A 19,503-nucleotide genomic window follows, 5' to 3' on the forward strand; every position below is an offset into this window, starting at 1 on the left:
AATCCCCACACTAGGAGGCCAAGATGGGAGAGTAGCTTGAGGGCAGGAATTTGAGACCAGCTTGGGCAATATAGTGAGACTCCGTCTCCACAAAAAGTTAAAAATTAGCCAGGCATAGTAGTATGCACCTGTAATTATAGCTACTCAAGAGGGTGAAGCAGGAGGATTCATTAAGCCCAGGAGTTTGAGGTCACAGTGAGCTATGATTGCACCACTGCACTTCAGCCTGGGCAACAGATCAAGACCCTGAGAGACAGAGAAAGAAAAGAGAGAGAGAGAGAGGAAAGAGAGAGAGGAAGAAAGAAAGAAAGAAAGAAAGAAAGAAAGAAAGAAAGAAAGAGAGAAAGAGAGAAAGAGAGAAAGAAAGAGAGAAAGAGAGAAAGAGAAAGAAAGAAAGAAAGGAAGGAAGGAAGGAGGGAGAAGGAGGAAGGAAGGAAGGAAAGAAGGAAGGAAGGAAAGAAGGAAAGAAGGAAAGAAGGAAGGAAAAATAAAAGAACGCTAAGCAAAGAAAGGAAAACAATCTATATCTCAGTTTACATGTGATTTCTGTAAATAACAATGGAATGGACACCCTTCAGCTGGGCTAATGACTCATACTTACGCATGATGACTTAGGAGCTCGGACAGAACTTCCACAGGTCTGTACACTGTGTACATGTCAAGAGTCTCAAACAGGTCCACATCTCTCACAGCCAGCATCAGAGGGGTCAAGCCATGTTGGTTTGGGAAATTTATATCCAGAAACTCTTCAGATGCCTTTAAAAACATGCAGCTTTATTTCTGTTGTGTTTTTACGGTATAGCTACTGTATTTATGCTAATCTTTGCATTTTCATTGCTTGGCCAACTTTTCATTATAACTTCAATATGTTCTTTCTCAATGTCTGTCCTGAGAGGGAACTGATGAGGTGAAAGAACAGAAGCTGGAAAGACATATCTGGGTTTCAATCTCAGCTCTTTAAGGTGCTTATTTAACTTCCCTGAAAGGTTGTATCGGGGACACGCTGTTAAAACGTGATCAAATCACCCTGATAAATTGACAGTATCCAGTTAAATCATGTATAATTTTCATTTGGGATGTATTTATACCAAAAAACTTGTTGTTTATCTGAAATTTAAATTTAACTGGCTGTCCTGTGTTTTTATTTGCAAAATCCAGCAACCCTATTTGCTAAACTTTAGCTGTAAGGGGAAATAGTAGTGTCTTCCCTATAGGGAGATGTTACTGATTGGAGCTAGAATATAAAAAGCACTTAGCAGAGTGTCTGACACACAGTAGGTACCCAGTAAATATTCAATGAATGAATAAATAATTTACAATAATAAGGCAGCTCAGCCAGGCATGGTGGCTCATGCCTGTAATCCCAGCACTTTAGGAGGCTGAGGCACATAGATTGTTTGAGCCCAGGAGTTTGAGAACAGTCTGGGCAATATGGCAAAACCCCATCTCTACTAAAAATACAAAACATTAGCCAGACATGGTGGCATGCACCTGTAGTCCTGGTGACTCAGGAGGCTGAGGTGGGAGAATCACCTGAGCCCGGGAAGGTCAAGGCTGCAGTGGCCATGATGCCACTGTACTTCAGCCTGGGCAACACAGTGTGACCCTGTCTCAAAAAATTTTAAAAAATTTAAAAAGTATCTCACTTGGCCGGGCGTGGTGGCTCATGCCTATAATCCAAGCACTTTGGAGGCCAAGGTGGGTGGATCACCTGAGGTCGGGAGTTCAAGACCAGCCTGACCAACATGGTGAAACCGCATCTTTATTTAAACAAACCAAAAAAAAGCATCTCGTTTAACCGTATTATTTATATAGTCAAATGGAGGGAGGTATATGGATGTAATCTGATGCTTTAATGAAAGTAACATTTAATTTGGATCATTCAAAGCTGAAAAGCTACTGGAAGGCCAAAACACCTAAACTGTTCATTTTATAGACCAAAGAAATGCACTAATTTCCATCTCTATTTCACTTTATGCCATGTCAGTGTAGTCAATGTCTTTACCTCAGCTTCTCTAGGGACAAACTAGAGATAATATTACTTCAGCAGGGTACTGTGGGAATTAATTAGTTAACATTTTTTAGTCACTAAGGAGAAACCACCTCTGGTATCAATGTTTATTATTAGTTAGAACCAACATGAAAATTTTAAACTGAGAATAGTGTTGCAATAGCATATCAATTCAGCATCTGTTGATCAAGATGTAGATCCAGTCACAGGCACCAGTTTCTTAAAACTTGATTGCTAATGGTTAGGAGTTGAAAATGTGGTTATAAAAACAGACAATGGATTATAATTACAACTACTGAAAATACCATTAAGTAAAATATATTGTCTTTCAAAAAAATTTTATGCTTTAGTTCATGATATCTGGCAATTTTAGGCTATCATTTGGTCCAACAAAAGAATTTGAAGTATTGTTTGGTTTGTTGTATCTCTCCTTGAACTGTATCTGACTAGAATATCTTTCGCTGTTTTCTTTGTCTGTTTGTGTCTTTACCACAAGGGATTAGAAGAAACTGTTTCCTAGCAGCAATTGATTTTCTTTCAGTTGGAAGGTCACATGGTCTGACAGTCTCTTTGAAGGTAAATGCTAAGAGCAGGCAATTGCCAGTCACCAATAATTAATGTCCTTGGTTATGCATATGATTTTGCAAGTTGCTTTGGGAAAAAGTATCTGTAAGTAGAAAATCTAAACACAAGGAGAAAACAGCCCTTTAAAAATGTATCCTCCGAACTCCTTTCACGACAACTAAATATTATGCAAGGCATAGGCTCTCAGACTCCCTTTTCAGGATAAAGATAATAACAGCAACTGGTCCAAAGGGATCTAAGCAGCAATTGTACAAATGGCAATGATGCCAAGGGAACTCCTCTGAGCAAGTTGATAGTAGTCCTCTGGGGGCTTTCTGGGAGCCAATAATTTCCCAGGTGTGCTGCATGACTTCTAGCATCCAGCCGGAGGGAGGTGGAAATCGGCCGCTGCTGTGTTCTGTGTTCCTTTACTATCTAGTCTTCCACCCCAGTGTCCTGTGCAATCCCGTTTCTTTCTCATATATTCTGTCTGAAACTTCCTAGGATTACATTCTTCCTAGGAAAAGAACTTAGTTTTCTTTAAAAGGAGTCATATGTAGTCTGTGCCCTTTTCACCACCCACTCACCCACCCAAAGACAGAAACAAATATCAACTAACCAGTAAATGCTGAAGTTGTTCAAGATCACCTTGCCATGAACTTCGTAGAAGTTGCATTTGGGGAGCCTGGATTCTATTGAATGCCAAGAGTTGTCTTTGGATACTGCTATTAGCTACATGAATTGCAGTTCGATTGCTGTAATTGCAAAGGGTGATATCTACTCCCTTTTCCAGAAGAAATCCAACAACCTGCAAAACAACACAGTATTAATTAAATATTTTTAAGTACCAACAGTGTCTTCAGAGCTGGGTGGAAAACTGACTTAGGCATGGCTCTGATTCATTGGGATGTGGGTGACTGCTATTTGCCCTTTTTAATTTGGGAAACAAAAATCTCCACAACATGCATGATTTTGGGATACTCTTTTTTGGAGGGACTAGAGATCTATGAGTATTGTATGTTAAACCCACACAAAACATTGAAGTTTTATAACTGTCTATAATCTAGAATACAAAACCAAAGGGAGCAGGCGCAGTGGTGTGTGCTTATAATCCCAGCTACTGGGAGGCTGAGGCAGGAGTATCACTTGAGCCCAGGAGTTGAAGGCTGTCGTGCACTATAATCCTACTTGTGAATAACCACTGCACTCTAGCCTGGGCAACATAGCGAGATCCTGTCTCTAAAAAATGCAAAAACAAAGATGATTCAGGTTTATATATTCTTGCAAGTGTTTCTAGAAAGAGAGTAAACTGTATTCAAATATGGTGAGGGGATAGATTGCCCTGTTACGTGTTAAGAACTCTCCTTGGTGCTGAGACTGCACCAATGAACAAGACCAGCAGCCAGCCTTTAAGGTATTTGCAGTTTAGTGAAGAACATAGACAGATTGAAAAAAAAAAAAGGCAATTGCATCATGGGGTGATAAATGTAACAACAGAGGTGAATACAGGAGGCTGATGGGGGCACTTGGACAAAATCTATTAAGATATCTTGGAAAGTCTGCGAAGACTTCTTGGAGAAAGTGATGTCTAAGCTGACACCTGAGGAATCAGACTCAGCCAGGCAGACTGGGAGAAAGATTGTTCCAAGAAAAGAATACAGTAGATAGAGTATGAATAAAGTGCAGTGTGTATAAGAGAGCAAGTAATATTCACAGCTCTGGAAGGAGCTCAGGTTAAGAAAAGGAAGAGAAGGAGATGCCGGGGAGAAATCAGCAGTGCCTGAATCCTGAAGGACCTGACAAACCCCTATGAGGAGTTAAGGCTGTGTCTTCAGGGCGGTAGGGAGCCAGTGAAAGATTTTCATCAGCAAAAATGACATAATCGGGTCAGTGTTTTAGAAAATCATTCTGACTGCTGAAATAGATCGATGTGGAGAAGAAGGGAAGTGGTGAAACCAGGGAGGAGATTACCACAGTGGCCTTGTGGAGAGATGACAGTGACTGAACAAGAGCAATGGCAATGGAGATTTAGTGGCTGAGGGCATAATCTAGGAGCACTTAGGAGGTGGAATTGACAGAGCATAACCATGTATTCGATGTGGGAGTAAATGGTGAGCCAGAAATCAAGGATAATTCCAGGTTTCTGTCTTCAGTGTACTTTTATCTGTCTCCTGTACTGCCACTGCAGACCAGGCCACCATTCTCCCTTGCCTGAAGCAATGGAACAGGCTTTTCTCCATTTCACGTACTTTTGCATGAAACCCACTAGAATGGCCCAAATCAAAATTCAGATAACAGCAAGAGTGGGAAAGATGAGAAGAACTTGGAGCCATCATACCACCATTTCTGCTGGTGGAAGTGTAAATGGTGCATCCACTTTGAAAAACAGTCTGGCAGTTCCTCAAATGATTAAACATAGAACTCTCCTATATCCAGGAACTCCACTCCTAGGTATAGTACTCAGGAAAAGTGAAAATATATGCCCACACCAAAACCTGTGCACAAATGTTTACAGAAGCATTATTCATAGTAACCAAAAGGCGAAAAGAACCCAATTTTCTGCCAATGGATGATTGGATAAGTAAAATGTTGTATGTCAAGACAATATGATATTATTTGGCTATAAAAATAAAGTACCGACATATGCTGCAACATGAATGAACCTTGAAAAGATCATCCTAAGTGAAAGAAACCAATCATAAAAGACCACATACTATATGATTCCATTTATATCAAAGTTCTAAATGAGAAAAGTTACAGAGGCCAAGCATGGTGGCTCATGCCTGTAATCCCAGCACTTTGGGAGACCGAAGCAGGTGGATCACTTTAGCCCAAGAGTTCAAGACAAGCCTGGGCAACGTGGTGAAACACTGTCTCTACAAAAAAATACAAAAATTAACTGAGCATGATGGCACACGCCTGTAGTCCCAGCTACCTGGGAGGCTGAGGCAGGAGGATCACCTCATCCCAGGAGATAGAGGCTGCAGTGAGCTCTGATCATGCCACTGCACTCCAGCCTGGGTGATAGAATGAGACCCTGTCTCAAAACAAGCAAACAAAAAACAATAAAAAAAGAACAGCTATGCAGACAGAAAGTAGACAAGTGGCTGCTCAGGGCTGGGGTGGGAGTTGGGAAGAAAGGATAGAGAGTGATAGCTAAAGGATATCAGGTTTCTTTTTCTCTTCTTTTTCTGGGGAAGACGTTCCTTTTAAAATGATAAAAGTGTTCTGAAATCAATTGTGATGACTGCACATTAATATGAATATAGTAAAAAACATTGAAGTGTCTACTTCAAGTAGGTAGATTGTATGGTATGTGAATTTTTTCTCAATTTTTGAAAATGCCTTTGCATGTCTTTATGGCCTTGCGTGATCCAGCCCCTACCTGCATTTCCAGCTTTATCTTGTGCCATTCTTTACCCTCCCTCTGCAAGATCAAGTCACCTTTCTGCACTTCAAAAATGCAAGCTTTTTCCTAACCAAGGCCTTTGTCTTTGCTATTCCTTCTACCTCAGCTGCCCTTCATTTATGTCTTCGTGTAAATACAACTACATCAGTAAGTATGTCTTGACCACCTTATCAAAAGAGAAGTCACTCTGTTGGTTACTTCAAGGTATGAATAACAATTTATAATTTATTTAAGTGTTTCTTATTTCCTTATTTGTTGTTTCACTTTCATTCAAATGTAAATCCCCAAGAGCAAGAGATCTTGTCACATGAATAAATATTTTATGAATGAGTGAATGAATGGTTTAAGATAAATAGATGGTAATGCCTTAATTTAATTCAATTTCAAGTAATTAAATGTTTATTTGATTTAATAAGATAAGTGACACTGATGCTGGTGTCCCTCAGGAAGGTAAGGTTTGGGAAGAAAGATGAAGATGTTGTGTTTGGGATGTCTGTAATATACAAGTGGAGATATTTAGTTGGAGTTTCACATTTGTGTGTGTGTGTGTTTGTGTGCATGTATGTGTCTATGTGTGCGCATATGTGAATGTGTTTATGATATGGGCCTGAGAATTAGGAGCCATCCTCACATTATTGAAAGCCACCAATATTTAAGGGATGAGAAGAAAGAACACATAAAGGAGACTGGATAGAAGTTGCCAGAGAGGTAAGGAGAAAAACCAGAAGGAAGTCAAGGAAGAAAACACCTGAAGAAAAATTGGAGTCCAATGGTGCTAAGAGGAGGAAGTGACCAAAGACATTGTTGGGGACATTGGCAAGAGCAGTTTCTTTTTTTTTTTTCTTTTTTTTTGAGACGGAGTTTTGCTCTTGTTACCCAGGCTGGAGTGCAATGGCGCGATCTCGGCTCACCGCAACCTCCGCCTCCTGGGTTCAGGCAATTCTCCTGCCCCAGCCTCCTGAGTAGCTGGGATTACAGGCACGCGCCACCATGCCCAGCTAATTTTTTATAGTTTTAGTAGAGACGGGATTTCACCATGTTGACCAGGATGGTCTCGATCTCTTGACCTCGTGATCCACCCACCTCGGCCTCCCACAGTGCTGGGATTACAGGCTTGAGCCACCGTGCCCGGCCAAGAGCAGTTTCAATCGAGTAGTAGAGGAAGGTGTAGAGGAAGGAAGTGATAGAGGAAGGAAGAGCAGTAGTTTGAAGAGGTAAGTCACTGAAGGCAGTGAAGATAGACCAGTAAAACATTCTTTTTTTTTTGAGACAGAGTCTCACTCTGTCACCCAGGGTGGAGTGCAGTGGCTGGTCTTGGCTCACTGCAACCTCTGACTCCCGGATTCAAGCAATTCTCCTGCCTCAATCTCCCAAGTAGCTGGGATTACAGTCACCTGCCATCACGCCCAGCTAATTTTTGCATTTTTAGTAGAGACGGGGTTTCACCATGTTGGCCAGGTTGGTCTCAAACTCCTGACCTCAGGTGATCTGCCTGTTTCAGCCTCCCAAAGTGCTGGACTCTGACTCCCAGGTTCAAGCAATTCTCCTGCCTCGGCCTCCCAAGTAGCTGGGATTACAGTCACCTGCCATCACGCCCAGCTAATTTTTGCATTTTTAGTAGAGACTGGATTTCACCATGTTGGCCAGGTTGGTCTCAAACTCCTGACCTCAGGTGACCTGCCTGCTTCAGCCTCCCAAAGTGCTGGGATTAGAGGCATGAGCCACTGTGCCCAGCCGTCACCTGGGTTTTGAAAGCAGACCCTGATGGTTTATGTGATTCGTTCAGCTGAATGGGTTCAGGACTTTGGGCGGCATTGTTGAGGTCAGTACTGTAGATTGGCCTCCTCCTGCTGCTTGGAGTTCTGTTGACAGTAGCTTTCATTGACTGTTATATGACACAAACTGAATTTGGTCCCAGCCTCTGTTGGTCAGATTAATCAGAGTGGCCAACAGAGTTGTGAAATCATGAGAAAATTCATCAGATGCTAAGATAGTATAGAAATAAGGTGTGGACATTGTTAGGAGGCAAGTCGCCATGGATCTCTTACATTTCTGCAGGTCTTATAAGCAAAGGTGCCAGCTTTATTCCATGCAAACTTTTCATGCTTTTTTGTATAGTGAATGGCTTTAAAAGATAGAGATAGTGTCTCCCTCTGCAGCAAAGAGTAGTTACCTACTGCCCATTGTAAATTATTAGGGTTCTCTAAGTTGAGGGTTCCTCTGCTATCATGCAACCCACTGCATGTTCAGGGATCACCTGGTCCTCTTCCTATCACTCAGTGGGAATTAGCGCTTAGGGAACTGATACAAAACTGCTAAAACTCTGACTAATGCTATTGTTATGAATCAATACGCCGCCCTTTGTCTCTGATCCAGTAGTGGTTTCTTCTGCTAGGAATCCAAGCAATTCTGGCAGCCTAACTCATTAGCTGCGAGTATGGTAAAATCTCAGATCCTTCATAGTTCTCAAGAGATGTCTGCAAGTAAAAAGGCCTGAGAGAGGAAAGGAAGTGGTTGCAGGAGGACATGGAATCAGTGGAGGTGTTTGCTTCTTTATGTGTTGCCAGAAGGCACTTATCTAAGCATTTTTAAATGCTGATGGAAAGAAGCATCATTGTTTGTAATGACAAGAATCTGGAGACCACACAGACATCCACCAAAGTAGGATAGGCAGATACTGTGGCATATATACATATACATTAAAGTATATATATACACATTGAAGTATATATATACACATTGAAGTATATATATATATATATATATATATATATATATATTTTTTTTTTTTTTTTTTTAAATGAGACAGGGTCTCACACTATTGCCCTGACTGGAGTTTAGTGGTGCGGTTTTGGCTCACAGCAACCTCCACCTCCTGGGCTCAAGCGGTTCTCATGCCTCAGCCTCCTAAGTAGTTGGCATTACAGGTGTGTATCACCATGTCCAGCTAATTTTTTGTATTTTTAGTAGAGATGGGGTTTCACCATGTTAGCCAGGCCAATCTCAAACTCCTGAACTCAGGCAATTCACCCAGCTTGGCCACCCAAACTCCTAGGATTACAGGCATGAGCCACTGTGCCTGTATTGTGGCGTATATTTTTATCCAGTGGAACACTAGATAGCACTAAAACTGAAAAACCATAGCTATGCTTCATGTTTCAAACTGGAGGAACCCCAAAAACATGATAAAGAACAGAAGCAGCAAGTCATACAGGAACATGGCTGGGCGGGGTGGTTCACACCTGTAATCCCAGCACTTTGGGAGGCTGAGGCGGGAGGATTGCTTGAAGTCAGGAATTTGAGGCCAGCCTGGCCGATATGGTAAAACCTTGTCTGTGCTAAAAATACAAAAAATTAGCCAGGTGTGGTGGCGCATGTCTGTAGTCCTAGCTACTCAGGAGACTGAGGCAAGAGAATCACTTAAACCCAGGAGATAGAGGTTGCAGTGAACCAAGATCGCACCACTACACTCCAGCCTGGGCAACAGAGTGAGATTTCATCTCAAAAAAAAAAGTTATGCAGGAGCATACACAGTGTGAGTTTGTTTTTATAAAATTCAAAAGCAGGAAAAAGCAAATAATTATTTAGGCATGAATGCATAGGTGGCAAGGAAATTATTAAACCGAAATTCGAGATAATGGTTAGCCAGGATAGATATGCAATTTAAGACAGGCATGTATAGAGAAGGCTTTTGAGGCAGGGCAACATTCTAATTTTTGGCCTGGGCATTGGGTACACAGGTGCCTGTTTTTTGTTGTTGTTGTTGTTGTTTTGTTTTTTGTTTTTTGTTTTTGTTTTTGTTTTGAGACCAAGTCTCTCTCTGTTGCCAGGCTGGAGTGCAGTGGTGCAATTTCGGCTCACTGCAACCTCCACCTCCCAGGTTTAAACAATTCTCCTGCCTCAGCCTCCCAAGTAGCTGGGACTATAGCCGCACACCACCACGCCCAGCTAATTTTTTGTATTTTTAGTAGAGACGGGCTTCACCATGTTGGCCAGGATGGTCTTGATCTCCTGAACCTGTGATCTGCCCACCTCAGCCTCCTGAAGTGCTGGGATTACGGGTGTGAGCCACCACACCTGGCACCAGGTGCTTGTTTTATTTTCTTTCTTTCTTTCCTTCTTTCTTTCTTTCTTTCTTTCTTTCTTTCTTTCTTTCTTTCTTTCTTTCTTTTTAGCATATGTGCTATATTTTATAATTTGTTTAAAAAGCATTCATGGAAAGGAGTCAAAAGAGAAAAAGGGCTTAATAACAGAGTCAAGAGAAGCTGGTGACCAGGCAGGATTGAGGGCCCACTTGCATATAAAGTCCCAAGAACTGGCCAGGTGTGGTGGCCCATGCCTGGAATCCCAGCACTTTGCGAGGCTGAGGCAGGCAGATCTTTTGAAACCAAGAGTTTGAGACCAGCCTGGGCAACATGCTGAAACCCTTATCTCTACAAAAAAAAAAAAATTAGCCAGGTGTGGTGGTATGTGTCTGTAGTTTCCAGCTACTTGGGAGACTGAGGTTGGAGAATCACCTGAGTCTGGGAAGGTTGTGGCTGCAGTGAGCCACGATCGTGCCATTGCATGCCAGCCTGGGCGACAGAAAGACCCTGTCTCAAAAAGCGAAGCAAAACAAACAAACAAAAAAAGTCCCAAGAACTTGTAGAAGAACCAACTTGAGCAGTTGAGTGACATTTGTCTTTTCCACCCTAGTTTCCCCATTCTCACCCTTTCTGTTCAGAAAGCCTTCCTCTTTGCTGCCTTTCCCCAAAGCTATGTGCTCATATTGTGGCCACTCTTACCTGCATTCTTAAACAGAACTTCATAAATTACCACACACAATAATATAACTGATGAATAAGACCCAAAAAGATTACTTTTTCATTAATGTCCCCATTTAATACATATTTATTAACACCTGGCTGCGTCAGGCTCTCTGCTTGTAGCTGGAGATATAGCTAGAACAAAGATGAGAAAGTCTCCTGCCCTTTTAGGTCTTATCATTCACTTGTTTACCCCTGTTTCCCTACTTTCAGGTTTACGTGCATTTGTTAGAGCACAGCATAAATGTCCAGGTACTGATGGAGTTGGGCCCCATTATGTGGCCCCATTAGACCATTAGCTTCTCGAGGGTGGCACCTGTGTTTGAGTCACATCCAGATCCACCATGAAATCTAGAGATTGCCTTGAATATAGGAGGAATACTGTGGACTGAATGAGGAAATGAATAGAGATGGTTCCTATCTAGATTTAAGGTATCCCCCCTCCCCATACCCTACTTTGTGTCTTCAGACATTCTTTTATGGCGATGGGTGATATCACTATTCACAAATATCTCACTTTCAGAATCCTTAGCTTGGAAGACTTTTTATCCCTCAGCTCAGCACACCACATGTTACCTCTGTTAGATTTTCCTCTGCTGCAGTAATGAGAGGTGTATTCCCCGTCTTTGGGTGCTGAAAGTCAAGGTTTCCGAGGATGGACTGGACTTTAGTAATATAGTCACAGATGAGTTCCGCATCACCTCTTGAAACTACTTCTAGGAAATCATGGATCAGTTTATTTTTATTCATCTTGCCAGTTCCACATGATTGCCTTAAAGAGAAAAGGAATGATTTAATTATATGAGAGTCAGCAAAGCTGTGAGTAGTTCAAATATAACATATTCTGCCTTTACTGCCACATGTTTCCTTCTTTTATGTATACAAATCTTACAACAGTTTTAAAGACCATTTTGAAAAGAGGGCAAAATGCCTCAATACCACCAGGCTTGATTCTTTGCATACATGTTGAATTAGGAATTAGGTAATAATTTTACCATTATTTTGGAAGGTCTGCTGTGGTAGAGGAGAAGAGAGGATGGATCAACAGCAGAATGGAAAGAGAAAAAGCTTAGAGCCCAGTAGAACCTTGATTTCAATTCCTTCTCCACAGATTACCAACTGTGTGACCATGAGCATATGTCTCAGCTCTGGGCTGTGTTTACTTATCTCTAAAATGGAAATGAGCAACCCTCTTCAAAAGGTTGGTGGGGGTCTGAAATATTATCTACAGAGGGTTGGCAAATTCTACAGGTGAAAATTCTTGTTGGATTTTTTTTTTTTTTTAGTGTTGTTTGTTAACCACCTTATAACTATTTTCTTTCTGAAAGTCGTATCTTCCCAACAATACTGTAAGCTCCTCAATAGCAGGGACATTGCATGCCTTATCCTTTTGCATCCTCTGTGATTCTAGCACAGTGGGAGTCATTGAGGAGCACAGAGCCCACTGTTCTAGATTCTCCAGGAAAGCCCCAATTTTAAATATCTCATATCAGTTTTCCAAATCATTGAAATATCTCAAATTACAATTTTGGAGATCACCAAACTACCCTCCCCTGCATGGAGCCTCTTCTTTTTTCTTCTTCTTCTTTCTGTTTTTTCTTTTGAGATAGAGTCTCACTGTCGCCCAGGCTGGAGGGCAATGGCATGATCTTGGCTCACTGCAACTTCTGCCTCCTGGGTTCAAGCCATTCTCCTGTCTCAGCCTCCCTAATATCTGGGACTATAGATGCCCAGCACCATGCCCGGCTATTTTTTGTAGTTTTTAGTAGAGACGGGTTTTCACCATGTTGGCCAGGCTGGTCTCAAACTCCTGACCTCAGCTGGTCTGCCCACCCCGGCCTCCCAAAGTGCTAGGATTACAGGCACGAGCCACCGTGCCCAGCCTGGAGCCTCTTGCTGTTAGTAACAGCACGACATCCTTTGTCAGACTGTATGCTCCAACCTCTGCTTCTGACACGTTAGTCACTATATGTAGCCACAGGTTATGGATTCGATGTGCAATTTCCTTGCAATAATCTGGCATGAGATTGAAAGCAAAAGAACAAGAGGCTCATTTCATAGTACAACTTTGTGGAGGAAAGCTAAAAAAAACAAACAATAAAAAGTCTAGATTTGCCCTTTAATGTTCTAAATACACAAATGCCTTCAGAATTCATGGGCTGAACTACACAGAGCCCTCATTCTCAAACAAGAACATATATTTCGCTCTAGAATAGTACTAGTCCATGAATCCATCCATTCATTAGGGAGATGCTATATGCCCTTCAGCAGTTGTCATTGACCTGTCTCAATAAACAACACAAAATAGGTTAGCCAATATACAGAAAAGAACACATACGATTAAGTGTTCATGCAAACATAAGATAATGAATCTTACAGATGTCAGAGAAATGGGATGCCCATGTGATCTGGAAGATCCCCTTAAGAGAAGGTATCTGTGATATCTGGAGAGTCACAGGAGAAAGGGCAGCTCTATGGGAGACAGGCATGAACTCAGGCCTCTACCCAGGGCTGAGGAGAGAGTGAAACCAGATGGGAATTTACCCTGGATTCCCCAACACATTGGGAAGCCCATGGAGAGCTTTTGGCAGTGCCTTTTAGGAATATTGGTACTTTAGGAAGATTATTATGATGCAGAAGAGAAAGGCAGAAACAAAAATTTGAATGTGGCCAGGCATTGTGGCTCATGCCTGTAATCCCTGCACTTTGGGAGGCCAAGGTGGGTAGATCACCTGAGGTCAGGAGTCAAGACCAGCCTAGCCAACATGGTGAAGCTTCGTCTCTACTAAAAAATACAAAAATTAGTCAAGTGGCACAAACCTGTAATCCCAGCTACTCAGGAGGTGGAAGCAGGAGAATCACTTGAACCCAGGAGGCAGAGGTTGCAGTGAGTCGAGATCACATCACTGCCCTCCAGCCTGGGCGACAGAGCAAGACTCCATCTCAAACAACAACAACAACAAAATCTGAATGCGAGGGTTCACAGGATTTGCGACTGATTGACCATATACAATGAAAAGGTCTAGGAGGTTGAAGGCCAAGAACTGAGGGAGGACCCATTGCTGGGGAAGGCAGGTGGTTCCTTTTACAGAAAGACAATAGATGAGGTCAGCAACAGAGCCAGTACACAAACAAGTGTGTGTGGTTGGTCTCCTCGGCTTTCAGAGAAATGGTGGCCTTAGCTCAGTGCATGTGCTGAACTTGCTTGAGCAGAAACATTTCCTTGCTATAAATAAAGATTTCAACTTTCCTTTAGTAGATCTGGGATGAGGCTGGGGACTCTTTTTTTTAAAAGAAATTTTCAATAGACTTAAAAAAATTGACTTTATTACTTAGAGCAGTTTTAAGTTAACAGCAAAACTTGGAAGAAAGAACAGATATTCCCTCTCCGCTATCTGCTACTGCAACCAACAACAGCCTGCACCAGAATGGTACATTTGTTAACTGATGAAGTTACAAACACAGCATTATCACCCAGAGTCCATAGTTTACATTAGGGTTCACTCATGGTGTTGTACATGCTATGGGTTTGGACCAAGGTATCCACCATTTTAGTTTTGTGGCCCAATCCTCTGGGCTCTGTCCTTTCATCCCTCCCTCCTCACTAACCCCGGGCAACCTGTGACCTTTTTATTGTCTCTGGGAGGCTTCCATCAGGCAACTTCTAAAAACACAGATCTCGTGATTAGAATAGAATCCACAACATTTCTTGCTATTTACTTTGTTTTCTAATTGACATTTATTATTACTACCTGTTACTCCCTTTGATTTAAACTTCCTAGAATAGATATTAGTTTTCCCTTCAGATTTCTAGCAGAATACTTTGTAATAGAGAATGAATTCCTCAAGTCTTTTTCTACCTTTGTTCAGAGTGAAGTTACATAATAACAATAATACAACAACTGCAATCCTGCCAAATTTGTATTGAATGCTTGCTATGTGTCCTGTGCTGTTCTAAATGCTTTACAGGTGTTTTTTTCTATTTAATTCCAAATAACACCATCAGAACAGTTGTATTATTATCCCTATTCTATAGATGAGGAAAATGAAGCACAGATATTGGCCAGAGAAATGAGAGTGCTACTGCCCAAAAAGATGGAATGGGGCCAGACACAGTGGCTCACACTTGTAATTCCCGCATTTTCGGAGGACGATGCAGGTGGATCACCAGAGATCAGGAGTTCAAGACCAGCCTGACCAACATGGTGAAACCTCATCTCTACTAAAAATACAAAATTAACCAGGTGTGGTGACGCATGCCTATAATACCAGCTACTTGGGAGATTGAGGCAGGAGAATTGCTGGAACCCAGGAGGCGGAGATTGCAGTGAGCCAAGATCGTGCCATAGCACTCCAGCCTGGGCAACAACAGTGAAACTCCATCTCAAAAAAAAAAAAATGTAATGGAACTAGTATTTAAAGGTACATTTGCAGAATAGGCTTATTTCCATTTTCATGTTTGGACCTTAGGTAGATGGGGATGAACTGATCATTATTCCTTGCTAGCCACACTGGACCCTGTAAGGCTTTCCTCTTGTTTTATTTTTTTCCCTTCAGCTCTGATCCCCTCTGTCTGATAAGAACCCAATCTAATGTGCCTGAGAGGTATCCTCAATATAAGTATATCCTTATAAGGCATATAGTGCTATTATATTACATTGGTTTTTGATTTACACAAATAATATTGTGCTCTAGAGCTTGTTAATTATTTGTTAACTCTTTACTTTTAAGCTTTATCCTTGTACTTATATGTACAAGGTTGTTGGTTTTATATTCACTGTATTTTATTACTCCCTTGATGATGGACATCTAAGTTGTCTGCTCCACAAATAACACTATGATAAATATCCTTGTTTGGGCCTTATTATGCACCCTGTAAATGTTTCTCTGGGGCAAGTGGGTCGAATGGATTTCATTTCACAAAGTACGGCCAGATTGTCCTCCAGAATGGCTGTATCAATTTACACTTCCACCAGTAATGCCTGTTTTCTTAAAGCTCTTTTAAGAGAAGTAGACGTTTGGTTGATTGCTGTCACCTAATCATCATTATCTTAATCATTAGCATTTAATAAACAGTGTACTTGGGACCTTACTAAGGGCAGAAGGGGCAGATGATGCACTCAAAATAAGGCCTCAGAAATAATTAAAAGCAGTACACACATCTGTCCCAGCAATTGCTTTGTAACTTAGATTTATATATTTGTTTTTGAAAATGCAACAGTATTTACAGGATCATTTCGAGGGGAAGAAAATATTTTCATAAACAAAGGATAATTAAAACTTGTCTTTTAATAAAGCTAAAGATCAGATATTCAAATAGCACCAAGGCAAGAAATAGATATTTATATCACACCTTATTCATAAAGTAGAAATACAACTTCAAACATTTTTCCCCCAAGGTTATTACCAAGCAATGTCATGGAGTTGTAGTTCAACTTTTTCATGTAACCCTTAAGGGAGAGCATTTCATAAGTAGCATCTATCATCTGAAATAAAATATAACAATTTAGATTTAACTAAACAACAATCCCCAAGTTATCAAATCAGATCAGTGCAATACTGGGCAATGTGGTCATTATTTGGTCATTTATTGTCTCACATAGTCGGTAGTCACTGGAGGAAGACAATGAGATTGAATGACCACATAGCACTATTCCTAGATGCAGCTCATTTTTTCTGTTAACATGCACAGACCACAGCTTTTAAAATTTATTTTTATTTTTTAAAGACTGGGTCACACTCTGTCCTTAAGGCTGAAGTACAGTGGCCCGATCATAGCTCACTGCAGCCTTAAACTTCTACGTTTAAGGGATCCTCCCACCTTATCCTCCCGGATAGCTAGGACTACAGGTAGACAGCACCATGCCCTGCTAGTTATTTTTATTTTTTGTTTTTGTAGAGACAGTCTCACTATGCTGCCTAGGCTTAGCCACGAACCCATAGCACTTTTTATTAGTGAGCTCTATTTCCTCTTCTGACCTTCAATGGTTACATGTCCATTTTAGCGTTTTCATAAGAAAATATTTCTCAATTTTCCATTTAGAAATTTTCCTTTTTGAGATGGGGTCTTGCTCTGTTGCCTAGGTTGGAATGCAATGGCATGATCTCGGTTCACTGCAACCTTCGCCTCCTGGGTTCAAGCAATTCTTCTGCCTCAGCCTTCCGAGCAGCTCGGATTACAGGCCTCCGCCACCACACCTGGCTAATTTTTGTATTTAGTAGAGACAGGGGTTCGCCCTGTGGCCAGGTTAGTCTCGAACTCCCGACCTTAGGTGGTCCACAAGCCTTGGCCTTCCAAAGTGCTAAGATTACAGGCATGAACCACCATGCCCACCCCATTTAGAATTGTTTTCACCAATGATTTTTTAGAAATAACGTTTCATTCCACAGAGTTTTCTAGAAGCCCAGTCTTTTTTATTTTTAATTGTATTCGCGGTTTATCTACTGGTAAAACCAAAACCTTTGTTATGCTGTACATTTGATTTTGAACCTTATGTAATAAATATTTAAAGCAACAGAAATCTCAGTTCACATTGAGAAAACATGGTTAAGAACATATGCACACAACACTTATTGGTTACAAGAAGATTCATACCATGTAACGTTTACACATATTTGGATGATTAAACTATAAGATTGCCCCTGTGTATATAATTCAATGAAAGCAAGTGTTTTTCATACACTTTCTTGTCATTAGTAATTTAGCCTATGGTCTAGAGGTACCTGCATTAGTATTGGAGGAAATCATCACAATATTTGAAAAGTAAAAAATAGTTTATTACAACTGTAAGGATATCATTATTTGAGATTAGGACAGAGTTTCTTTTATCAGTTTACCTGGTGTTCCTCCTTTGGGACATACATACTTTGGGGAGTAAAGAAGTTGCAACATACAGTTTATCTAAAATGGGATGAAAATCAGAGATTTGGCTTACCTGTGCTGTGTTTTGCTGAGGGAGGTGGTACACAGTTGAAGAAACACCGAGCCAAACAGAAGCCAACATCGTCCTAATTCATTGTGGCACTGATTTCGGGGACAGCTGTAACCCACACTTCAACTAGGAATCCATTTAAAAACAGCAGAGATTCAGATTTTTTTTTCTTTAATGACTTTACAGTGTTGCACAGCCCAAATAATTTTTCTTTTTAAATTTTTTCTTTAATTAAGCTGCTCCTGCATGCACAAAGTCTTTAGTTAGCTGCAAAGAGACTGCTTAGTTTACAGGCTGTCACCCAGGCAACCATCCACTGTGCGTTTAGCTTAGAGAATTGAAAGTAGGACAGTCTCATCCAGGAAGGAAAACAAGTATGCTCTTCCAAGTTGCTGCTTTAAAGCTACTGAACCCCTATGCACTTCCATGGTTGGCACAGCTACTGTGATCACCTGATGCCCTCAGACTTTCTCCAAGAGAACCATGCCTTTGTAACCCCCTCAATGTTCCAGAAGGCCCCTTTCAAAGCTGCATATAGGTCACAGAGTGAGAATCCAATCGATTACCACCAAACTGATTGCATTCTTAGACTTAGCCTTGAGAAAGTGCTAGCAGACAGAAATCCTTACATTACAACACACTTCTTGTCTAGACATGCTGTGGTATTCTGAAGCAAAAGCTTCAGTAAACGGACTGCATTTTTGTCGGAGTCAAATGGTAATAACCCAGCTGTGAGAGACTTCAAATCATGGACTATTAAAAGATACTCATGAGGAAGTGGAGCCAGGGCACTCCTTATGGTTACCTGGCATTTGTGTGCTGCTAAATTCTTTTCTGCCACTTACTAAAGGATACAGGGATTTTTCTTCCAAGGTAGGGTGTAACATTATATATTCTCAACTGAATGGGGTACGATATTCTCTCACAATAACAATGGCTGACATTTATTGACTAGTTCTTAGGTTAGTCCATAAAGGACGTGATTGATGTCATTTAACCCTTACAACAACTCTATGGAGTTGAAACAATAAACATCATCATTGCTATGTTACAGAAGATGACATTGAGGCTTAAAACTTCTAAGTTAATGAATGGTGGAGCTAGGGATTGTACCTAAGTAGGGGATTGAACCTGTGTGTGTGTGTGTGCGCGCGCACACACACACACACACACACACACACACACTCATACTCTTCTCTAGCAGATGAAGACTTCAGGGTAAAAAGCATTCGGAGATTGTTAGATCTAGTAAACTCCCTCATTATCAATTCAGCCTCAAACTGCTTTACACCAACCTGAGCACACACAGGCTGCTACTCTGTTTTGCTTCCTATAACTCCAGTACTTTGTTTCTGCTCCCAGCAAGATGAGTGCTCTCACAGCTTAACAGGGGAGATTATAAGCACTGTAGTTTCTGACTTTTAGGGTTTCTGCTGGGCTACCCTGGCGTTCCAGCTTGTCTGCAATCCATGAATCTTTAAACTGGCTTCTCAAAAAGTAATCCTGTCCAGACACGGCGGCTCATGCCTGTAATCCTAGCACTTTGGGAGGCTGAGGTGGGCAGATCACCTGAGGTCAGGAGTTTGAGAACAGCCTTGCCAACATGTTGAAACCCCATCTCTACTAAAAATACAAAAATTAGCTGGGCATGGTGGCTGGTGACTTAATCCCAGCTACTCAGGAGGCTGAGGCAGGAGAATTGCTTGAATCCAGGAGGCGAAGTTTGCAGTGAGACAAGATTGCACTACTGCACTCCAGCCTGAGCCATGGAGTGAGACTTGG

At 41.3% G+C, this 19,503-nt stretch overlaps 1 protein-coding gene across 5 annotated transcripts in view; it reads right to left on the bottom strand.

Annotated features, from left to right (window-relative positions):
* Positions 1-18,247, bottom strand: part of MAP3K19 (mitogen-activated protein kinase kinase kinase 19) — a 79,996-nt gene extending 61,749 nt beyond the window's left edge. The window contains exons 1-4 of one of the 5 annotated variants that reach the window (XM_017536037.2): positions 17,725-18,246; positions 11,366-11,561; positions 3,195-3,383; positions 602-756 (exon numbers count right to left, since the gene is read on the bottom strand). In XM_017536037.2, coding sequence (XP_017391526.1) covers positions 602-756; positions 3,195-3,383; positions 11,366-11,539 — 518 coding nt within the window. In that variant the 5' untranslated portion in view covers positions 11,540-11,561; positions 17,725-18,246. Of the gene's footprint in view, positions 1-601; positions 757-3,194; positions 3,384-11,365; positions 11,562-17,724 lie in introns of those variants that run through there. The other 4 variants (XM_017536035.2, XM_017536038.2, XM_037741154.1 and 1 more) reach the window with 4 other exon arrangements.
* Positions 18,248-19,503: the final 1,256 nt, after the last annotated feature.

The sequence above is a fragment of the Cebus imitator genome, unplaced genomic scaffold, assembly GCF_001604975.1.
Source record: "Cebus imitator isolate Cc_AM_T3 unplaced genomic scaffold, Cebus_imitator-1.0 Scaffold95, whole genome shotgun sequence".
In the NCBI taxonomy this organism is placed as follows: Eukaryota; Metazoa; Chordata; class Mammalia; order Primates; family Cebidae; genus Cebus; species Cebus imitator.